Raw genomic sequence first — 20498 nt, forward strand, 5'->3', positions numbered from 1 at the left:
TTGACTGTAGGTTCAGATACTGAATAGCTCCTCAGGTCTACAAATAGGGTGAATGCTTGGGCTGAGGTCATGGCATGAACACAAGAGTGGAAGTGTGGACATGCATGGTTATTTGAGGATGGTGAGTAAACTATGTATAGAATATTGAGCTGCAGAGACGTATAGAAAGCAAGGTATGGAGGGCCCAAAGCTGTGATAAAGGATTTGTTTTCCTGTACATAATAGGGAGACATTGACAGTTATTACAGAAGGAAGTAATATATTCAAATTGTGTTTGGCTGAGTGCCTCTGAGATACAGGCAAGGAGATCAACTTGGAGCTTATTGGAGAGGTTAGAGGTAAAATTTTAAATGTGTGTTAGTTCAGGTCTACTAGGAAACAGTCGCTACAAGGATATTAGATATGCAAAAGTAGGAGCAGGGGAAGACTGGGGAGCTTTTAGATTGTGATGCAGGTCTGACTCTGGTGGAGAAGAGGGATGAAAGGAGAATTGGGTAAGAAGATTCAGAGACTGCAATACAGATCTAAAAAATTTTTGTCAGTCTGTGTGGAGTCCTTGAGCCAAAGTCATCCACCAGAGGAGTCCCACATATTTACAGAAGTGGGCCTGCATTAGTTCTACTGGGCTTAGTAATTGGCTGGGAGTAGCATGGGAAGTATACTTTGGTACAAACATGGTGGCTGGCCCAGAGGGGCAGCAGGTTGGACTGTAGGTCAGTTTCTAGGCTGAGTGTCTTGGGGTGATGGTGATATTAACAACATGAACAGGGAGAAGAGGAGGGTCCTGGAGGAAGATGAGACCATGAGTCTTGTTTGAGCAGAATTGAATTTGAGGTATTGGTGGAATATGCATTTGAAGAAGCTGAAGCAGTAGTTGAAAATACAAGTCTAGAGCTCAAGAGAGAGACTAGAAATGGAGTTACAGATTTAGTGACTCTTCTGAATGGATTAATGAGAATGAGCAAGATTTCCTAGGGATGGAGTATTGGGAAGAAAGTAGAAGCCAGGACATGGGGAAATAGAGCATGGAAAAGGACGGATTGCAGAGTAGCCTGAGATGAAGTAATCTAAGAGGCCAAAGGATAAATCTTAAATCAGGGCTTGTGGACTTAGTGTCAAATTCTGAACCTTTCTTAGGCATCAGAGAGAAGAAAGTCTACCTGATGATTTTAGGACACTCTGTGGTGGAAGGAGTTTAGGGGCGACTTGTCTGATGATTTGAGTGAGAGACAGAAAGGGTGAGACTGAGTATTAGAAAAGTGAGAAAGTGACCATTTGGGTAGTGAGGAACCTAGATCACCTTGCATGGAAGACCTGCTGAGACTTTTTGAGGTTTTTTTTTTTTTACTGAGTTGGGTCTTAGTTGCTGTGCGTGGGCTTTCTCTAGCTGCAGAGAGCAGGGTCTACTCTAGTTGTGGTGCATGGGCTTCTCTTTGTGAGGGCTTCTCTTATTGTGGAGCACAGGCTCTAGGCACATGGGCTTCAGTAGTTGCAGCATGCAGGTTCAGTATTTGTGGCTTGCTGGCTCTAGGGCATGTGGGCTTCAGTAGTTGCAGCCCTTGGGCTCATTAGCTGTGGCTCGAGAGCTGTAGAGTATGCAGGCTTCAGTAGTTGTGGCACACTGGCTTGGTTCCTCTGCAACATGTAGAGTCATCCCATACCAGGGATGAAACCCCTGTCCCCTGCATTAGCAGGTGGCTTCTTATCCGTTGTACCACCAAGGAAGTTCCCTGCTGAGATTTGATGCCTTGAATTTATAAAGTTTGCAAGGGTCCCCTCACCCAACATCATTTAGTGACAGGGGAGCAGAAACAGAGAAATGGGATGTCTGAGTTTAGCTGAGGTGGAGGATTGGTGAAGTCAAGTGGCCAAGGACTTCAAGGCCCACACAGGCTGGGAGATGTGAGACACATTGTGGTGGAAGCTCAGTGACCATCTTATGGGAATGAGAGTGGGGGCCTGACCTAACCTGAGTCAACTCAGAGCCCTAAGGGGGCTGGTCAACAGTGAGGTTGTGAGCTGCTTGTCAGAGGGTAGGTGCTCTGGCTTCTATTTCTTATGTCCTCTTTTCCCCCCACCAAATGACACTGTGCTTTGCTTTTAGAAATCTTAGATCTGGTTTTGACTGCTGAGGCTTGTTTTACTTGTTAAACATGCCGTATTTTAATAAAAATGCAAACTGGGGATTTACTTTGTAAGGATTCTCAATGTCTGTATCATCAGCGTACTAACTGATTAAACAATAAGGAAAGAAAATTTTGGAAAATATGAAATTATTGCAGTCACTGCATTATTTCACAGAACTTGCTTCATAGCTGCAAGTTTCTGTTTAGAAGTTTTCTGAAGCTCATGCCTTTAGGGATGTGAGAACAATTTGCACATCGATTTGTCTTCGTGGATTCTGTAATACGTGACTTACTGTGAATATTGAGCTAAAACTATATGTGGGGGTTTAGGTGAATTTTCATTCACTTGCATTTTTTGAGCAACTACTATGTGCCTAGCAAACCATTATGCCCCTGCCCACAAAGAGGTTATAATTTAGTTGGTGAGATTCTGGGGTGGATTACAAACTTCTCCATATGCCTGTATTCTCAGTGTATCTCCTGGGTGAGAAGATAGAACTGTAGGGACAAAGAGCCATCAGAAACGCAGATTGGACATGCCTTGGCTCCTCTAAGCTGGAAGTACCTGACAGAGGGTTCTAATTCCTGAGGGTGATGAGGGTCTAGGTGAGGTTGGGTGTTAACTGGCTGAGCAAGAAGATGGGAAATAGCCTGGCAGGATTGAAGGTGGGGCATCAGGCCTGTGTAGTGCTGCCCAGACCACATCCTGTTATGTGGGATGGGCTCCCCTCTGCTAGTCTTGCAGAGTTTTCAGTTTAAAGAGTTTCCATGTCCTTCTGCAGCCCACTCCAATATTCTTGCCTGGGCAATCCCATTGACAGAGGAGCCTGGCAGGCTATAGTCCATGGAGTCGCAAAAGAGTCGGACACGACTTAGCAACTGAACGACAGCAAATTCTGCATTATGCAGAGCTTATGGGTTGGTTTACCTTCCTGGACTGAACAGATTCTATGATTCAACAGACTGTGATTGGGCAATTTCTTCGCCAGGGAAAGAAACTTGACAGATAAGAGGGAGTAGGGTTATGGGCTGAGTAAGTGGGGTTAAGCCTGGCTTAATCCCACTTATTTATGGAGGAGGGAGAAAGGTGACCTTAGAGAAAGGCTGCACATGGGGATGGAGTTTGAGGGCAAATTCTGGCTTCCACTTAGGAAATCAGAAAATCCTGATATATGCTATCACCCATGGTTTGTTTATGTTGAATTGAGAGCCCCTGACCCCACCCCATGGTTCTTGAGCAGCTTTGAATCCAGGGATCTACAAGTTGGCAAGAAAAATGCTAAGTCAGTCTCTGTCCTCACATTCTAGCCCCAGCTTTTCCCTGCAGCCTCTGGCAGAAAAAGGCCTTTCTGGGCAAATTCAAATATGAGTTTGTTGGTTTTCAGTCCTGCTGATTTCCTTGGAGTCCTTTTCTGAGCATCTTGCCAAGTACATGAAGGGCAGGGCGTGGGAGGAAGGCTCTTGCTGGTTGAGTGGCTGCTCCACGCTGGGTGCTGCTGGCCTGTGTGGAAAATGCTCTGAGGACAGCCAGCCACTGCGGGGACTGTAGGTATCTTCACCAATGTATTTCACAAGGAGGATTTTGTTCTGTACATAACATTTTAATTTAAAATTTTTGAATAGATAACACAGGCATATTATCTCGAACTCAAGCATGAAAAGATACACAGGGAAAAGCAAGAAGCCTTCTCATTTATCGTTTCTTAAGAATCATCCCAGAGCTATTCTGTTAGCATATAATATTCATATACATTTATTTTTTAATATAAATGGTAGAATTATATATACTGTGTAATAACTTAGGCATGTTATTTTTAGATTGTCTAAAAAGCAAAAGCAAAGCATTTTCCCATATGATTATGGCAAAAACTATCATCATATTGAGTATTTGGGGAATGGGTTAAGAGTGGAGAATAGTGTGTATGTATTTGCATTTGTGTGTGTGTGTGTGTGTGTGTGTGTTGGAGTGTAACAGGTATCTTGACCCATACAGCCTACCTGCTTATTCTAATGACATTTCCCCAGTTTTTGTCAAAGTTCACATATGTGGGAAGTTAAAACCTAGACCTAGCAATTTAGCAGCTAAATCAGCTTATTTTCTATCGGAAAGTATATTTGGAGTAATGGTTGGTACAAAGTTCTCCTTGATATTTTAGGTGCAAGTGACAAAGGAAAGGCTCTTCTGTGGGATTATGGAAGGAAGAAGCATTCGTTCTGAATTCTGAGAAGCAGGAACAGTGAGAGAGCCACCTGCAGATTCTTGGGGAGTGGTACCCAGGTCACTGAACTCTGTTCCTGGTACAGTAGGACCAGGGCATTATGCAATGTGCTGAGGTAGAGGAGTAAACAAGGTCAGAAGCAGGCATTTATTCCACGGGAAAAGAACTTAGTGTTCAGATCGCTGAAGAATTGAGGACGTTCATGGCTGGGAGGGCACAGGACTGGTTGCTCTGTGAGGCCCTAGGCAGGCATCAGGGTGTCTCTAAGTGGTTTTGTATTTTTTTATTGGAGTATAGTTGGCTTACCAAGTTGTGTTAGTTTCTGGTGTACAGCAAAGTAATTCAGATACATTTATATGTGTATATGTATGAATTATGTTGTTTTTCATATTCTTTTCCATTATGGTTTATTATAGGCTGATGAATATAGTTCCCTATGTTAAACATAGGACCTTGTTGTTTATCCATTGAAGTGTTTTTTAATGGACATTCCCTTTCTCATTCTGTCTCATTTCCTCCCTGGTTTGTTTCATTGTCCTTCACATTCAGGAATATGGTTACTGGAATTGGGCCTGTTAACAGGAGGAAGCTGTTTTTGTCAAGTTGGAAGGACAAGAGTGAGGAATGTGTGCTGCTGTGGGGTTCACTCTGGGGGAAGTTGATCTTGTTTCCTCTCCTCTTTGTCCACACAGCTTTCCTTGGGCTGTGCTGTCCAGCATTTGTATGACATAACTGCCTTTTTGAAATGCTTGTCTTACTATATGGGGGGAGAAAGCTGCCACTTTGGAATGAAGCATCCCACGCTCTTTTCTCTAGAAAGGAATTCATTTCCAAGGAAGAAAGGAATGTAAATACGTAGTGAAGTACAATGGGGTACATTGCATGGTTACGATTGGGGCTTTTATTTAGACCAATCATGACCCCAAACTTGTTCTTAGAGACTGTTTCTGCTGTGTTCCATTTCAGATAGGTTCAACAGTAGACCTCTGATGGTGGACTTTCCCCTTTTCTCCGCTTTTCTCCATGCCTGTTGAATCTTGGCATCACTTAACATATTAACTCAAACTCTGGGTTCCTAAATGCACTCACTGAGTTGGCTCTTGTGCTGATTGGACCAAAGTAAGATTTCATTAGTAAATATGAGAAATGGTGACCAGCGAACAAACATTAGAAATAATTCAGATATTCACTAAGTTGTGTGTTTGGGAAGTGTTTTTTATTAAATGTGACTGTAGAGTCTGAGGTCTAGATTTTTTAGATAAAATTGATTTTTATTGAAATATAATTGATTTACAATGTATACAGTAAAGTGATTCAGTTATATATCAATACATATAACTGAATTCTTCTCCATTATAGATTATTAGAAGACACAGAATATAGTTCCCTGTGCTATACAGTAGGTCCCTGTTGTTCATCTATTTTATATATAGGAGTGTATATCTATTAATCCCCAATTCCCGATCTATCCCTCCTTCCCCTTTTCTTTTTGGTAACTGAAAGTTTGTTTTCTGTGCTTATGAGTCTATTTCTGTCCTGTAAATAAGTTCATTTGTACCATTTTCTAAACCACACATAAAAGTGATATCATATAGTATTTATCTTTCTCTTTCTGATTTAGTATGTTAATCTCTAGGTGAAGTCTTGATTTTATCACAGTAAGAAGCAGTTTAACTCTGTTCTTCAAGTCACAGACTGTCTTGGCTTCTATCTGGTCATGATGAGCAATGGATGAGTGAGTGGTAAAGTTTTCCCAGACCATATAACTTTGAGAAGCATGACCAAGTACTTGCCCTCCTCTTGGTGGTTCACCAGTGTCCATTAGCTCGATGTACAAAGACTACTCATTCTATCAACTCACTATGTTCCCAGTAGAATGTAAAATTGATCATCAAGACCAGGTTATGATGAGGACCAATAAAGGAATACAGTTGTCCCTCAGTATCCAGGAGGGATTGGTTTCTGCCCCCCTCCCCCATCCCACCCCCATGCCTCCCACCCCTCACTGATACCAAAATTGTTAGATGCTCAAGTCCCTTATATAAAATGGTGCAGTATTTGCATATAACCTACACACAACCTCCCCATATACTTTAAATCATCCCTAGATTACTTACAATACCTAATACAATGTAAATAGCAAGGAGAGATAAGAAAGCTTTCCTCAGGGATCAATGCAAAGAAATAGAGGAAAATAATAGAATGGAAAGACTAGAGATTTATTCAAGAAAATTAGAGATACCAAGGGAACATTTCAATAAATGTTCACAAATGGGCACAATAAAGGACAGAAATGGTATGGACCTAACAGAAGCAGAAGATATTAAGAAGAGGTGGCAAGAATGCACAGAAGAACTACACCAAAAAGATCTTCATGATCCAGATAACCACTATGGTGTGATCACTCATGTAGAGCCAGACATCCTGGAGTGTGAAGTCAAGTGGGCCTTAGGAAACATTACTACAAACAAAGATAGTTGGAGGTGATGGAATTCCAGCTGAGCTGTTTCAAATCCTAAAAGATGATGCTGTGAAAGTGCTGCACTCAATATGCCAGCAAATTTGGAAAACTCCGCAGTGGCCACAGGACTGGAAAAAGTCAGTTTTCGTTCTAATCCCAAAGAAAGGCAATGCCAAAGAATGTTCAAACGACTGCACAGTTGCACTCATCTCACATGCTAGCAAAGTAATGTTCAAAATTCTCCAAGCCAGGCTTCAATAGTATGTGAACTGTGAACTTGCAGATGTTCAAGCTGGATTTAGAAAAGGCAGAGGAACCAGAGATCAAATTGCCAACATCCGTTGGATCATTGAAAAAGCAACAGAGTTCAAAAAAACATCTACTTCTGCTTTATTGACTACATCAAAGCCTTTGACTGTGTAGATCACAACCAACTGGAAAATTCTTAGAGATGGAAATCCTGGACCACCTGACTTGCCTCCTGAGAAATCTGTATGCAGGTCAAGAAGCAACAGTTAGAACTGGACATGGAACAATGGACTGGTTCAAAGTTGGGAAGAGTGTATCAAGGCTGTGTACTGTCTCCCTGCTTGTTTAACTTAAATGCAGAGTACATTAAGTGAAATGCTGGGTTGGATGAAGCTCAAGCTGGAATCAAGATTACTGGGAAAAATATCAATAACCTCCAATACGCAGATGACACCACCCTTATGGCAGAAAGTGAAGAAGAACTAAAGAGCCTCTTGACGAAAGTGAAAGAGGAGAGTGAAAAAGCTGGGCTTTAAACTCAAACATTCAAAAAACTAAGATCATGGCATTTGGTCCCATCACTTCATGGCAAGTAGATGGAGAAACAGTGGAAACAGTGACAGACTTTATTTTCTTGGGCTCCAAAATCACTGCAGATGGTGACTGCAGCCATGGAATCAAAAGACACCTGCTCCTTGGAAGAAAAGCTATGACCAACCTAGACAGCATATTAAAAAACAGAGACATTACTTTGCCGACAAAGGTCCATTTAGTCAAAGCTTTGGTTTTTTCCAGTAGTCATGTATGGATGTGAGAGTTGGACTCTAAAGAAAGCTGAATGCTGAAGAATTGATGCTTTTGAACTGTGGTGTTGGAGAAGACTCTTGAGTCCCTTGGACTGCAAGGAGATCAAACCAGTCAATCCTGAAGGAAATCAGTCCTGGATATTCATTGAAAGGACTGGTGCTGAAGCTGAAGCTCCAATATTTGGGCCACCTGATGCAAAGAACTGATTCACTGGAAAAGCCCCTGATGCTGGAAAAGATTGAAGGCAGAAGGAGAAGGGGATGACAGAGGATGAAATGGTTGGATAGCATCACCGACTCGATGGACATGAGTTTGAGCAAGCTCTGGGTGTTGGTGATGGACAGGGAAGCCTGGCGTGCTGCAGTCCATGCAGTTGCAGAGTCGGACGCAACTGAGAGACTGAACTGAACTGAACTACACACAACCTCCCCATATACTTTAAATCATCCCCAGATTACTTATAATACCTAACACAATGTAAATGGTATATAAATAGCTTTAATTACAATGTGAATGCTATCTAAATAGTTGTAAATATGATGTAAATGATATGTAAATAGCTGCCAACACATGACAAAATCAAATTTTGCTTTTTGGAACTTTCTGAAAGGTTTTTTTCCAAATGTTTTTGATTCTTGACTTAACTCCATGAATTTGGAAGCTGCGGATCCTGGAGGGCCTGCTATATTCACATTGGTCCCAAGCAAGGTGGGGGCAGAGCCCACAGGAGCTTGGGAAGTTTGATCCTGTAGTGATTAGAGTATGTCTGTTACAGGCTTAAAAACTTGTATGTCTCAAGTTTGAACATATTTATGCTTCTAAGTCTTATCTATAACTAATTATTTTGCTCTTCTTTTATGCTAATTGGCCTCTAAATTTTTTCAAGTGTTTTATCCAGGTGTGTAAGATGTTGGCAACTGTGAGTGGTACTGATATGTATCTGATATGTCTAGGCTCTGAACTGATGTAGGATGTGGCAGTGGGTCCCTGGCTAGTATAGGGGGTGATGAAGGCATATGTGCAGGATGGGACGAGGGAAATAGGAGGCTGTTAGAGGCAGGAGGCTGCAGAACCAATGGACAAGAAAAGCACAGTGCTGTCACTGAGGCTCTTTCATGGGACACATGAACTTGCACTAACATCATCAGCCCTGCTGGGAGGTAGGAGAGAATGTGTTTTTTTGCAAAAGGAAAAATCAGATTCCTCCACCATTCTATTTGAGAGTTTAGGGTCTCCAGATAAACATCAGCATCTCTCATAGCAGCCCCTGATGTTTTATATACTTGTCTAGGTTCTAAGGATTAGGATTTCAGCATATCTTTTTAGAGGATACAGTTTAACTCACAGCACTCCCTGGCCCATCTCCCTCCTGGACTATTGTGCTGGCCTCTTACTATCTCTCCCTATTTTCAGAGTCTCCCCTCTGACCCATCCACACTACCAGTAGAATCATCTTCTATTATGTGGGGGAAAATTATATTATTCAATACTCTTTGTCTCTCAAAGGTTAAACTCTTGATTTGACAAAGTCCTTCAAAGACTGTTCTCATTTGAGAGTTGGACCTTTTGTTCTCCTGGCATAATATGGAACAGGGACCTGTTCTCCTTGCACAGGATTTTAATTGAAGCTGGCCTTACTGAGTTGGGTGTCTGACAGACACTACTAATTAATCTCCCTTCCTACTGGGCTTCTCAATCACCGTACCCTAGGAAGACTTTGGAAAGTGATTGCATTTCTTGCATGATTATCCCTAAGGATACTGTACTTGGGTATCTCCTCAGATACTGTTTTACTGTACGTTCACTTTTATGTCCTAAACTTTCTGTGGAAAAAGGCAAGACTGTCCATCATAAGGCAGTTGGGTTATATTTACTCATGAAACTGATACTTACAAACTGATACTTCTCTCTTTTGTTAGCCTAGTCTGACAAAATGACACATCTCTGGTGAATTTATTTACTGTGAAAACAAATGGGATGGGAGGGCACAGCCAAGGGTAAAAATGTTTTAATTGAGGATAAAGGAGGATTAATGAGAATAATAGTCACTTAGAGTTCAGTAGAATTAAAACATTGCTACCTAAGATAGCCAGTTTGCTATCTTAGACGGCTGTGCCTAGATTTATAACAATAAAATCAATAAATTCCAAGATTTAGTGACTGAGTCCCTAAGATCTTAAAGCGGGTAGACATTTGCCTAAGTAGCTAAATCTCAGTTAAACTTTAGTAGCTATATGTGTATGATCTAACTATATGCAGAGGGGCAGAGAAAGAAGCATGTAGGTCGTCTGTATCTAGAAAGTAGCTTTCAGTATAAGTGCTATAAATATAAATGTAGGAGATCACATTCTGGCCCACTGGGGAAGTATTGAAGTTGGAGTTCAAGTTGGTAGTTAATTTAAAGCTGCATAGCCTTAGGTGAGTGACCCTCTTCAAGCCTAATTTTCCAGAGCTACGTGGAAGTCATTTGGTACAATTCCTGGCAAAGAGTAAGTGCTTAAAATGTCAGATGCCAATTATTATTTTGTTATTATATGAATGACCCAAAACAGGGTCTTGCCTGCATTTGAGAACTTTTATAATTACTCCTTAATATCCTTAGTGCCTTAATGAAAATGCTGGTTAAAACTGCACGTGGTTCTTTTATTATAATTGATATTTTCTTGGTTGAGTGAAGGGTCTTTTATAAGTTATAGCTATAAGTGATCAGCTACTTATAAAGACCCTTCATATGTGTTATTTAAGACCTACCAACTATTGGAATAAGGCAACTTAAAAGGGTAAATACTATTTACTAAGAGCAGAAATTTTATCTAATGTAAATAAAACATGTGAAGGGAGCAGAAAAAACCTGGAATGAGGCAAGTGTTAAAAATTGAGAAATTCTGACAAATAACACCAAAAAAAGAAGAGCCACAAAAAACTATGAAGAGTAACTGAGGGCTGTATGGCAATTTTTTTTTTTTTTTCAGATTTCTGCATTTAGTTCTTAGTGTTGCTAAGAGGATGATTCTTATATTTTCCATATAGCTGTTCTCCTCATGTCAATATTGAAAAAAAATAGGGCTTTAAACTATACCTAGAGCTCTCTTTTGAGATATTTTCTCTCTGTAACATTTCTTTCTTTCCCACAATCAGGTGAAAATGAAATCCTTGCAACTCTGCATGCCATTTCCAACAAGAATCAGATCTGGAGATCGTATATTGGCATGGGCTATTATAACTGCTCAATACCACAGACAATTTTGCGGAACTTACTGGAGAACTCAGGATGGTAATGTATTTCTTGATGAGAAACACAAGTGCTGTGATTTGATTTGCATGACTCTGCTGTGCCCCAACTTCCTCCCACTCCCTGCCAAAGTCTCAAACTTGCCATTGTGTGTTGCTCAGGGCACAGGCTAGACTGGGTGGGAAGCACAGTATCTTTGTGTCGTTTGTCTGCTTTTGCATAAGCACACAGGTAATGGCAACCCACTCCAGTGTTCTTGCCTGGAGAATCCCAGGGACGGGCGAGCCTGGTGGGCTGCCGTCTATGGAGTCGCACAGAGTCGGACACGACTGAAGCGACGCAGCAGCAGCAGTGATGGTTAGTGAGGACATTTGTCCTAGATACAGTGATTCACTTCCCATCATTAGAGGAGCCAGATCTGGCCTAATCTCTCCTGCATTGCTGTTAGTTTCAGTATGGTTCATTTCTTTATTAATAGGAGAACAGGAATAAACTGTCAAAGAACTAGGGTTTTTGCTAAGTGTGTGTGTGTGCGCGCGCGCGCATGCACACGCGGAAGTGTTTGTATTGCTGAGGGTTTCGTTTCCACTGGGGTGTTGGTAAAAGTTTGGATGGTAAACTCTAAGTTTGATTTCAAAAGCAAATGGCCTGTCTCCTCCTCCTTACAAAACAAGCCTCAAGAGTACATGAATGGACTGCACATTCCAGCTGTCTGAATACTGGCCAGCAGTTTCGGCTCTTGGTGGCCGAACAGAACATTGACCATATTGCTTCCTGGCTGTGAGCGGATGTGTTCATTTACTTTAGAGCCACCAGAGTTTTGAGAGGCAGATAGTGCTGTTTGCTTTTCAGTCCTGATTTTGGGGTGATTTTAAGTATTGTTCCTTTGTATTCTCCGTAAGCTGATCTGAACCAGAGGGTGATACCAGCCCTCACCAGCCAGGACAGGGCGGGCTGTGCACATGAGGGTGGGTAGACTTCACATTATCACCGTTCTGAATGGTTGTCATAGAGATGGAACCAACAAATTCCGCTGACGTGAGGTGAAAATAAATGAGTAACATAGCCTCCAGAGAATACAAACATTTGGGCTCTTACAAGAAAATTTACATTAGGCCTAGATTATACTTTATGGGATCTACTTTTGAAATTTTCAATTGCTGATAATATCAGTTAACTAATATCAAGAGATTTACATTTTCTTTGTGACTGTTTCTGTTTTGTATAATGTTGGCACTAGAGTTGAATGAAAGAATCTCATGAATGTTTGTCCTACTGCAATTCCTTCTCCCCACCTCCATTTTTTTGGTCACAATCATAAAGAATACTGATTATTTTGGAATAAATGTTAATGCCATGTTGAATGTATCAAGCATCCTTTTTAAACAGGACAGAATGCTTTCTTGGATATGCAGATACTTTTTGTTTTTTAAATTCAGATACATCTAGGAACAGAAACCAATTGAGTTAAAATCAGTTGGAACATAGAAATTGTAGATCACAGACATTTTCTTGATCACTGGTTGCCTGAGGCAACTAAACCCTTTCATGTAGGATGGCAGGCCCTGTGTTAGCATTTTTCTCCTGAAATGAGGGTTTATTTAGTGTCTCCAGGCTTGAGACTCACCCATCTGAGTTCACTAATAAATGATTTTTAAGACTATTTATGCCTGTTTAGTAGTGTTAAAAAAAAGTATGGACAATAAAAGAAGTTTACAATTAAAAGTAGTAGGATCATATAGTTATCATCTTTGCAAGAAAATAATTTTATAGCTTTCAGCTTTTAGCAGTGCTAATTAGCATCAGCCTAAGCTTAGACTTAGAACAAGGAGAAAAAGGCTGAGCAAGGGAAGGGAAATACTAGATCCCAAAGTCTGTTAGCCAAGGAATAGCACCATCTTAGGTATGAAGGACTGTGTTTGGGAGGTTTGGGGCTTTTTCCTACAGGTAATTAGGAACCCATCCCCATTCGAGCAGGAAAGTTAAACACATATTTTCACAGAAATATTTGATAATTTCCTGTTTTAAGCACTGTGCTAGGCTAGTAAGACAACAAAGAAATGGGTGGATACAGGATGACACAAAGAGCATGTGTAACATAATCATCAAAAAAAAGATTGTGAACATGTTCCTGATACATAGAAGATAGTTAATAAATAGTAGCCAATGTCTTTAATATTTAGAACATAACAAATAAAATGAAAGTAAAGATTACATTAATCTTTCTACCCAGAGAAAACTACTGTTTACATTTTGGTTCACACATTTCTATAAATTTACAAAGCCAGGATTGTGGTATTTTATATTTTACTTTTTAAAATTAATGTCTCATGAGCATCTTCTATGTCAGGAAATCTTCTTTTATATATCATTTTCACAACCCATAATATTATGTGCTCTCTAACTTATTTAATCATTCTCCTTTTAGTAGACAGTTTGTTGCTCATTTTTCAATATTATATTCATTGCTGTGATGAATTCTTTGGATGGGCTGGCTGATACATGTAAATGCTTGGTTTTGTGTGTGTATGTGTGTGTGTGTCTAATTGTGTGTCTGTCTACATGTCAAATAATGATAGTGAGTAAAATGAAAATTTCATGTTAGCAGGCAATTTAAGCATATGTCTTTGTGTTGCAGACACATGTGTGAAGATCTATGTATGAAGATCTTATCTAATCTGAGATCACAATTGCCCCTTGTTGATGCCTTTTGCGTGACCCCATTTCTACTCAGATTCCCTTTCTACTTTGTCTACATTATGTATTGTGTGCCTCATTTATTCCAGTTCACCAGCCACTTAGAATCTGGCAAACTGATTTACAGTTGCTAAGCTAAGCTGTTCAAGGAATTAATTGAAGCAAAAATGTACTCTGCTGTACAAACAGTGTGTACAGCACACACGCACACACATACACACACACACACACACACTACTATACCAATGATCATTTCAGGGAAATTATTTCAACGTCTTAATGTTGTACTGCTTGATAAGGTAAGCTCCCCCACTCTCTCCTCCCTCAGAGGTAAGAAGACATTGATTTCAAAGCCTTACAAAAAAAAAAGATGGAAATACACCGAGTGTGATTACCATCAGGAAAGAAAGGAAAACACTCTTCAGGCTTGGAGGAATGAAAACAAAAGAGATAGGAAACAATGCTAATCACGTGTGGGAACATAGACTCCAGTCTGACACACTTTGGTAGTACAGTGAATAGATTCTTAATGAAAAGATCCCTCTGTCCCACGTCTTCAGCCATCCTCTCATCTCTCATTTTATTTAAAATGTTTATCACTCTGAAATGATTTCATGTATTTTATCTCTCCCCACTATAATATTTTCCTTGAGATCAGAGACCGTTACCCATCTTACTTTTGATGTATACCTGAACTCATCATAGTTTTTGGCACTTAGTGGGCATGTAGCAAATATTTGTGAGATGAGTAAATAAATGAAGGAATGATAAAAAGAGATGAAGGCACTAAGTGGGTTAACTCACATACCTGAAGACATATTTTTGGCTAATAGCTGGAGGATATAAGATTAAAATTCATGTCTACACAGCCTTCTATTTGAATTCTTGAATTTTGATAGCTGTGGAGTTAACTCCCATAGACTTCTAATAACTGGAGAGTGACAATTCTTAAACTGACCTCTGTTAATTTTTTAGGCACACATAGGACTTCTGGTTAGTATGAACAAAACTGCTCTCCCCCAAAGCCAAAAGTCTTGAGTATTAGATATTAGATTCCTGAACCATGATTGAGGTGAGCTTTCTTCTAAAATTCTGTTTCAAATACCATAGATAGGCTCAAGTGGATTTTAAGAGCCAGTTTACAATAAAACACATACTTATGATAAGATCCTTGAAATGTCAATATAAGATAACGTAACTTAGAGGGATAGAAAAGTATGTACTGATTATCCCCAACCAAAAGAGAAGTATTAGCACCATGATTTAATTCCAAGCTTCTTTAAAACAGAAGACAAAAAGTAAGCTTATCTATGTATTATCATTCTCAAGAAGGGAAAACTTAGTTTTCAGATACCTAATTCTAAAGTGAATGCATTTTGTGAACTTTTTCTGAATAGTGGATTCACAGTTTGGACATAGCCTTTTGTGTCCCTTACAGGATCACCCAGTATACTCCGTACCAGCCAGAGGTGTCTCAGGGGAGACTGGAGAGTTTACTCAACTACCAGACCATGGTGTGTGACATCACAGGCTTGGACATGGCTAATGCGTCCCTGCTGGATGAGGCCACCGCAGCGGCAGAGGCAATGCAGCTCTGCCACAGGTGAGAGGCCCAGGGCAAGGGACATCGGCCAGTCTCACCACCGCTGTGTGGGTGGGGCTTCCCCTGCCCCTATCTCTCTCTCTCTCACATACACACATACACACACACACACACACACACACACACACACACACACACACACACACGTATGAGATACATTACATCAGTATCATTATACAAGTTAGTTGAGATAATAAAAAGTTCAAAATATAGTGCCTTTAAAAAGCCACTACTGTTCATTGTTTAACATTATGTTCTTAAGAAAGACGTTTTGCTCATCACATACATAGTGTTGTTCAGGGATGTTACAGCAGCTCTGAGGTAGCATCATGGACTGATGCCCCCCTCTCTCTGCCTCATCTTCAGTGTGAAGCTTTCATCCTGTAGATGGAAGAAAAGGATACAACCTGAAAGTTGCAAGTTAAGTTTTATCCAGGGATCTTACTGAGGACAATAGTCCCAGAGACAGTCTTTCATACAGCTCTGAGGAACTGCTGCCAAGAGGTCAGGGAGGAGCCAGAATATGTCGGAGCTTTTTGCTGAGGGAAGAAAATCCCATGTAGTTGAACATCAAAAGATTATTGCAAATCACAAAAGAACAGACACCTCAGGTTAATGATGTTAATGCTTTTCAGTGTATGGGAAGATGCAAGAATCTGGGCTCATTGAAATTATTCCTTAGAAGTGCTTCTTAACTATCTTAGGTCAGTCTCCAAAGCATATAATACTTCCTGTTTTTCTCCATCCTGAACTCCTCTCAGGGTGCACCATCAGTAGGCAGCTACAGTGCTGAGTGGCTTCATCCTTGCAGAAGTGGGATGGCAGGCAACATTCTTTGTTTACTGCAGTGGTAGGCAATGGCCCCTGTCAACAGTCCTCCTGATCACAAGATGACTTGCTGGAGCTCTAGCCGTGTTGTCTGCATTCAGAAAGAAGTAAAAGACACTTCTAGCGAAATAAGCCAATAGTATTTTGGAAGCCTCTACTTAACAACTTACTTATGTTTCACTGACCACCCCTACCTACAAGTCACCTGGGGAAATGCAGTTTTTTCAGATGGGCACATTGTTGCCCTCTACATACTGGATTTCTATTATCATGGTTAACAGGGAGAATGCCTAGTAATCTGTAATGTAACATGTAAATAAGTAGCACTCTCTTTTATGATGAATTTCTTCTCAGGTTGTATTTAATGTTTTATAGCTTATTTTCTTTTTCTATTTCACAATATTTGGGGGAACATTTCCCATTTCTTTAGTGAGTTTTCTAAACTATGGCTTTTATTGTGGGAGTTTTATGTAACCTCACCTCTATTGTTACACACTGTTCCCATTTTTCACTGTTATTAGATATTTTTATGCCTCTTTAGGATAAATATTTGTCAGAAATTCTGATTATTTTCTGAGGACACATTTCCAGAAATACAGTTGCTGGGTCATGGTTAACGTTTAGTTAACAGCTGTTCTCCAGCTCTTTGCCTTCTTTCATTCTTTGCCTTGTGACTACATTTGACTTTAACTTCCTTCTGGGTAGATTCTCATGTGGATTGTCATCTGGTAGGGAAATGTGCCCACATTGATGGTGTCTCTGTCTGAGGTTTTGGGGTGCTGGCCCTAGTCCACTGGGTGACTGCAGTGGCTGTTAGCTTGATCCTAGTAGGACTGGGGGGCAACATTCTTTGTTTACACTCTGAATGCCCATGTAAGTCTCCTTCTTGGCTTCCAGAGGCTTGAGGAGTGGTTAAATGGGTTCTGGTACCAATTCCAGTCAGGGAGGGGGTTCCTCTCACACCAGCAAACAAACACCACTGGTGTCTGAGAATTCAGTTCTCACACCACCTACCTGGAGATAGCATCAGATTCCACAGGTTCATGGATCAGACTTATAAGACTGCACCCCATCCCTCTTCCCCTGCCCAAATTCAGATGCAAGCCATGAGCCCAGGTTGTTCTTTGTGCTTATGACCAGCTGGCTATAGATGAGAGTTCCAACAGCCCATTCTGACTCAGGAAGCCAATCTCAAGTCCAGGCTGTATTCAACCCACGGGGTTTTCATGATCCCCTCCTAAGGTTCCATTAAATTTACTAGAGTGACTCACTGAACTCAGAGAAACATTTTACTTACTAGAAGCAGTGTATTAGCAAATGATAAAACTCAGGAACAGCCAGACAGGAGGTGTGCATAGGCCTGGGTATGTTGAAAGGGCTCAGAGCTTCCATGCTGCCTCAGAGTCACCCATTCTTCCCAGATCTCCACAAGTTCACTGATTCAAAAGTTTCCTGAATCCCATCCTTTTCCTTTGAATGAGGACACTTTGTTTAGATAATCTGTAAATACTCCTTTGGGACTTCCCAGGTGGCTCAGTGGTAAAGAATCTGCCTGTCAATGTAGGAGATGTGGTTTTGACTCCTGGTTTGGGAAGATCCCCTGGAGAAGGAAATTACAACCCACTCCAGATTCTTGCCTGTCAGGCTATAGTCCACGTGGTCACAAAAAATCTGACACAACAGAGCAACTAAACAACAACAAATTCTCCTTTGGCAATAAGATTCACAAATGTTTTTATTTAGAAGACTTAGTTTCTTGTTTCCACTTGTACCTAATTACTACCCTTTTGTTTCTTTTTCCTCATAGTATATTTTTAAAAATTTAAACCAGTTCAAGATTGATTTTGCTAAATGCTAAATAGAATTTGAATTGGATTTCAGTGCAATTCTGATCAGGAAACATCACCGTTAGTTATTAGTGACTGATTATTTTTTATTCTATGCTCAGACTTTCCTTTAGTACCATCTCTTTTTTTGCATTCTTAGAAGATACTCTGATCTCTTTAATGTTCATGTTTGAATGCGTTTTTTCTTTTCAACAGGCAGAACAAGAGGAGGAAGTTTTTTGTTGACCCCCGTTGCCACCCACAAACAATTGCTGTCGTCCAAACTCGAGCCAAGTAATTAATTTTATTTGTATTTTGAACTCGGGAATAATATTATGCTCATCTCTGTTGTTTCTTCCTCTTATTTCCAAAGTGATTGGAGGTGAACCTGGTTTAAGCTGGGGTTGTTGAGTTTTACTTTCCCTCTCACTTTCTTCCCATGATCTTACTGGTAAGTAAACCGTGTCAGAATTCAGGGGAAAATACACAGTGGATTTGATTGCCTTTGCTTTTTATTAAGTTACCACATTGTTTTGTCTTCTTTTTGTAAAAAGAAGATTAAGAATATCAAAATAATTTCAACAGTGTTTTGAAAAGTTTGAAAAGCACAGAGTAAAAGTGGAACTCTCACACGCTGTCGTAATTTTGTATATACTCCTACAAACATGGCTCCTGTCTGAAATTCCTACAAACATGGCTCCTAGGAATCTACATAATACCTAGGTTAGTACAATGTAGATGAAAGCACATTTTTTTAATTGCTGTAATCAAATAAAACAAACACAGCACAGCTGCCACATGTGGGTGTGTTTATTTGCTTTCTTCTTGTGAAAGCCTTTCCCCTAAACCCATACCACCATTCCTTCAGAAGTGGTTTTCTAACATGATAGAAGTTAGATAGTTACAAGAACTAAGGAAGGTTTTCTTCCTTGTCTTACTGAGATTTCCATTCACCTAAGGCCCATTTGGCTCAGCTGGTAAAGAATCTGCCTGCAATGCAGGAGACCTGGGTTTGATCTGGGCTGGGAAGATCCCCTGGAGAAGGGAAAGACTACCCACTCCAGTATTCTGGCCTGGAGAATTCCATGGACTTTACAGTCCATAGGGTCGTGAAGAGTCAGACACGACTGAGAGACTTTCACTTTCGCTAAGGCCCATCTAAGGTCACGGTAGCGATGGCTCTTCCACTACCGGTATTGGTTCTATAGCCATAAGAAGGCATGTTCCTGCTCTTGTCCCAGGAGCATGTTCTGATAGGAAAGGGGGAGAGGAGCAGAAGGGTAGAAGTGAGAAGCAAGCTGAGCTGTTGGATGCATATGAGCCAGTGAGAAGCTCTGTTAGTATTGGAGGGCCAGGTGTGGAACGGGGGTGTATGTGTGCATGTTGGGAGGGGGTAGGGAGTGGGGCACTGAGGAAGGACACCGAATATGAATCTCTATCATGGAGAAGAAACTGTAGGTAATTTGATTTTCCCTGTAAACCAAAAACATGGTTGTTCTTTGTCTTTCCAGGTATTCTGGAGTCCTCATTGAGCTGAAGTTACCCCATGAAATGGACTTCAGCGGCAAAGATGTCAGTGGAGTGCTGTTCCAGTACCCAGACACTGAGGGGAAGGTGGAGGACTTCACAGAGCTCGTGGAGAGAGCCCACGAGGCTGGGGTAGGAGAACCTTTCCTTGTGGGGGTCCGTGGTGGAGTGTCTCAACTTTGAATGATTATTGTTATTCTTTTCTGTGGGTTTTAATTTCCACACCTTTATTACCTGGTATGGTAAAGCTGCCTCCTTCCTACCTCCTTTCTTCAAGTTTGCTTTCTTCACTGGCTCCTGGCACATAGTAGACATTCAGTAAATATTTGAAATGAATGAATGTAAACACATTTCACGGGGTACAAACCAACTCTGCCAGTCTGCCTGTAATGGAGATAATTTGATACCCTCCCACTGTTGTCAGGGAAGGCCACAACCTTTTCCATTTTCCCTTATTTCCTTTCTAGAGCTTGGCCTGCTGTGCTACTGACCTTTTAGCTCTGTGCATCCTGAGGCCTCCTGGAGAATTTGGGGTAGACATTGCCCTGGGCAGCTCACAGAGATTTGGGGTGCCACTGGGCTATGGTGGACCACATGCAGCCTTTTTTGCTGTCAGAGAAAACTTGGTGAGGATGATGCCTGGAAGAATGGTGGGGGTAACAAGGTAAAGCAGCTCATGCTTCTTCCCTTTTACTGTGGTTGTTGTTTTCCCTGCTCCTTCCCTTGCTCACAAAAGTTGTTGATTTCTCTTGGAATTTAACAGGGTCGTTTTGGGTCAGTTAAGGAAATGTAGAACATAAGAGTCAGAAGAGAGAGTATATTTAGGATACTAATGTTTGGGGTATCAGTGCCCTATCTACCCCCTAACCCATCCCAACACACACACACACACACACCATTCTCCTATATTTAGCCCTCAAATG

General features: G+C 40.9%; 1 protein-coding gene across 7 annotated transcripts in view; it reads left to right on the plus strand.

Moving 5' to 3' along the window:
• GLDC (glycine decarboxylase) overlaps positions 1 to 20498 on the plus strand; it is a 154189-nt gene that overhangs the window by 79150 nt on the left and 54541 nt on the right. For all 7 annotated transcript variants that reach the window (XM_081500577.1, XM_081500569.1, XM_081500586.1 and 4 more), the window contains 5 exons: positions 11001 to 11136; positions 15230 to 15394; positions 18265 to 18342; positions 19560 to 19707; positions 20043 to 20239. In XM_081500577.1, the coding sequence (XP_081356703.1) occupies positions 11001 to 11136; positions 15230 to 15394; positions 18265 to 18342; positions 19560 to 19707; positions 20043 to 20239 (724 nt within the window). The remainder of the gene's footprint in view (positions 1 to 11000; positions 11137 to 15229; positions 15395 to 18264; positions 18343 to 19559; positions 19708 to 20042; positions 20240 to 20498) is intronic.

This window comes from Giraffa tippelskirchi, chromosome 1 (assembly GCF_054371585.1).
Source record: "Giraffa tippelskirchi isolate mGirTip1 chromosome 1, T2T-mGirTip1v1.2.pri, whole genome shotgun sequence".
NCBI classification, from domain to species: domain Eukaryota; kingdom Metazoa; phylum Chordata; class Mammalia; order Artiodactyla; family Giraffidae; genus Giraffa; species Giraffa tippelskirchi.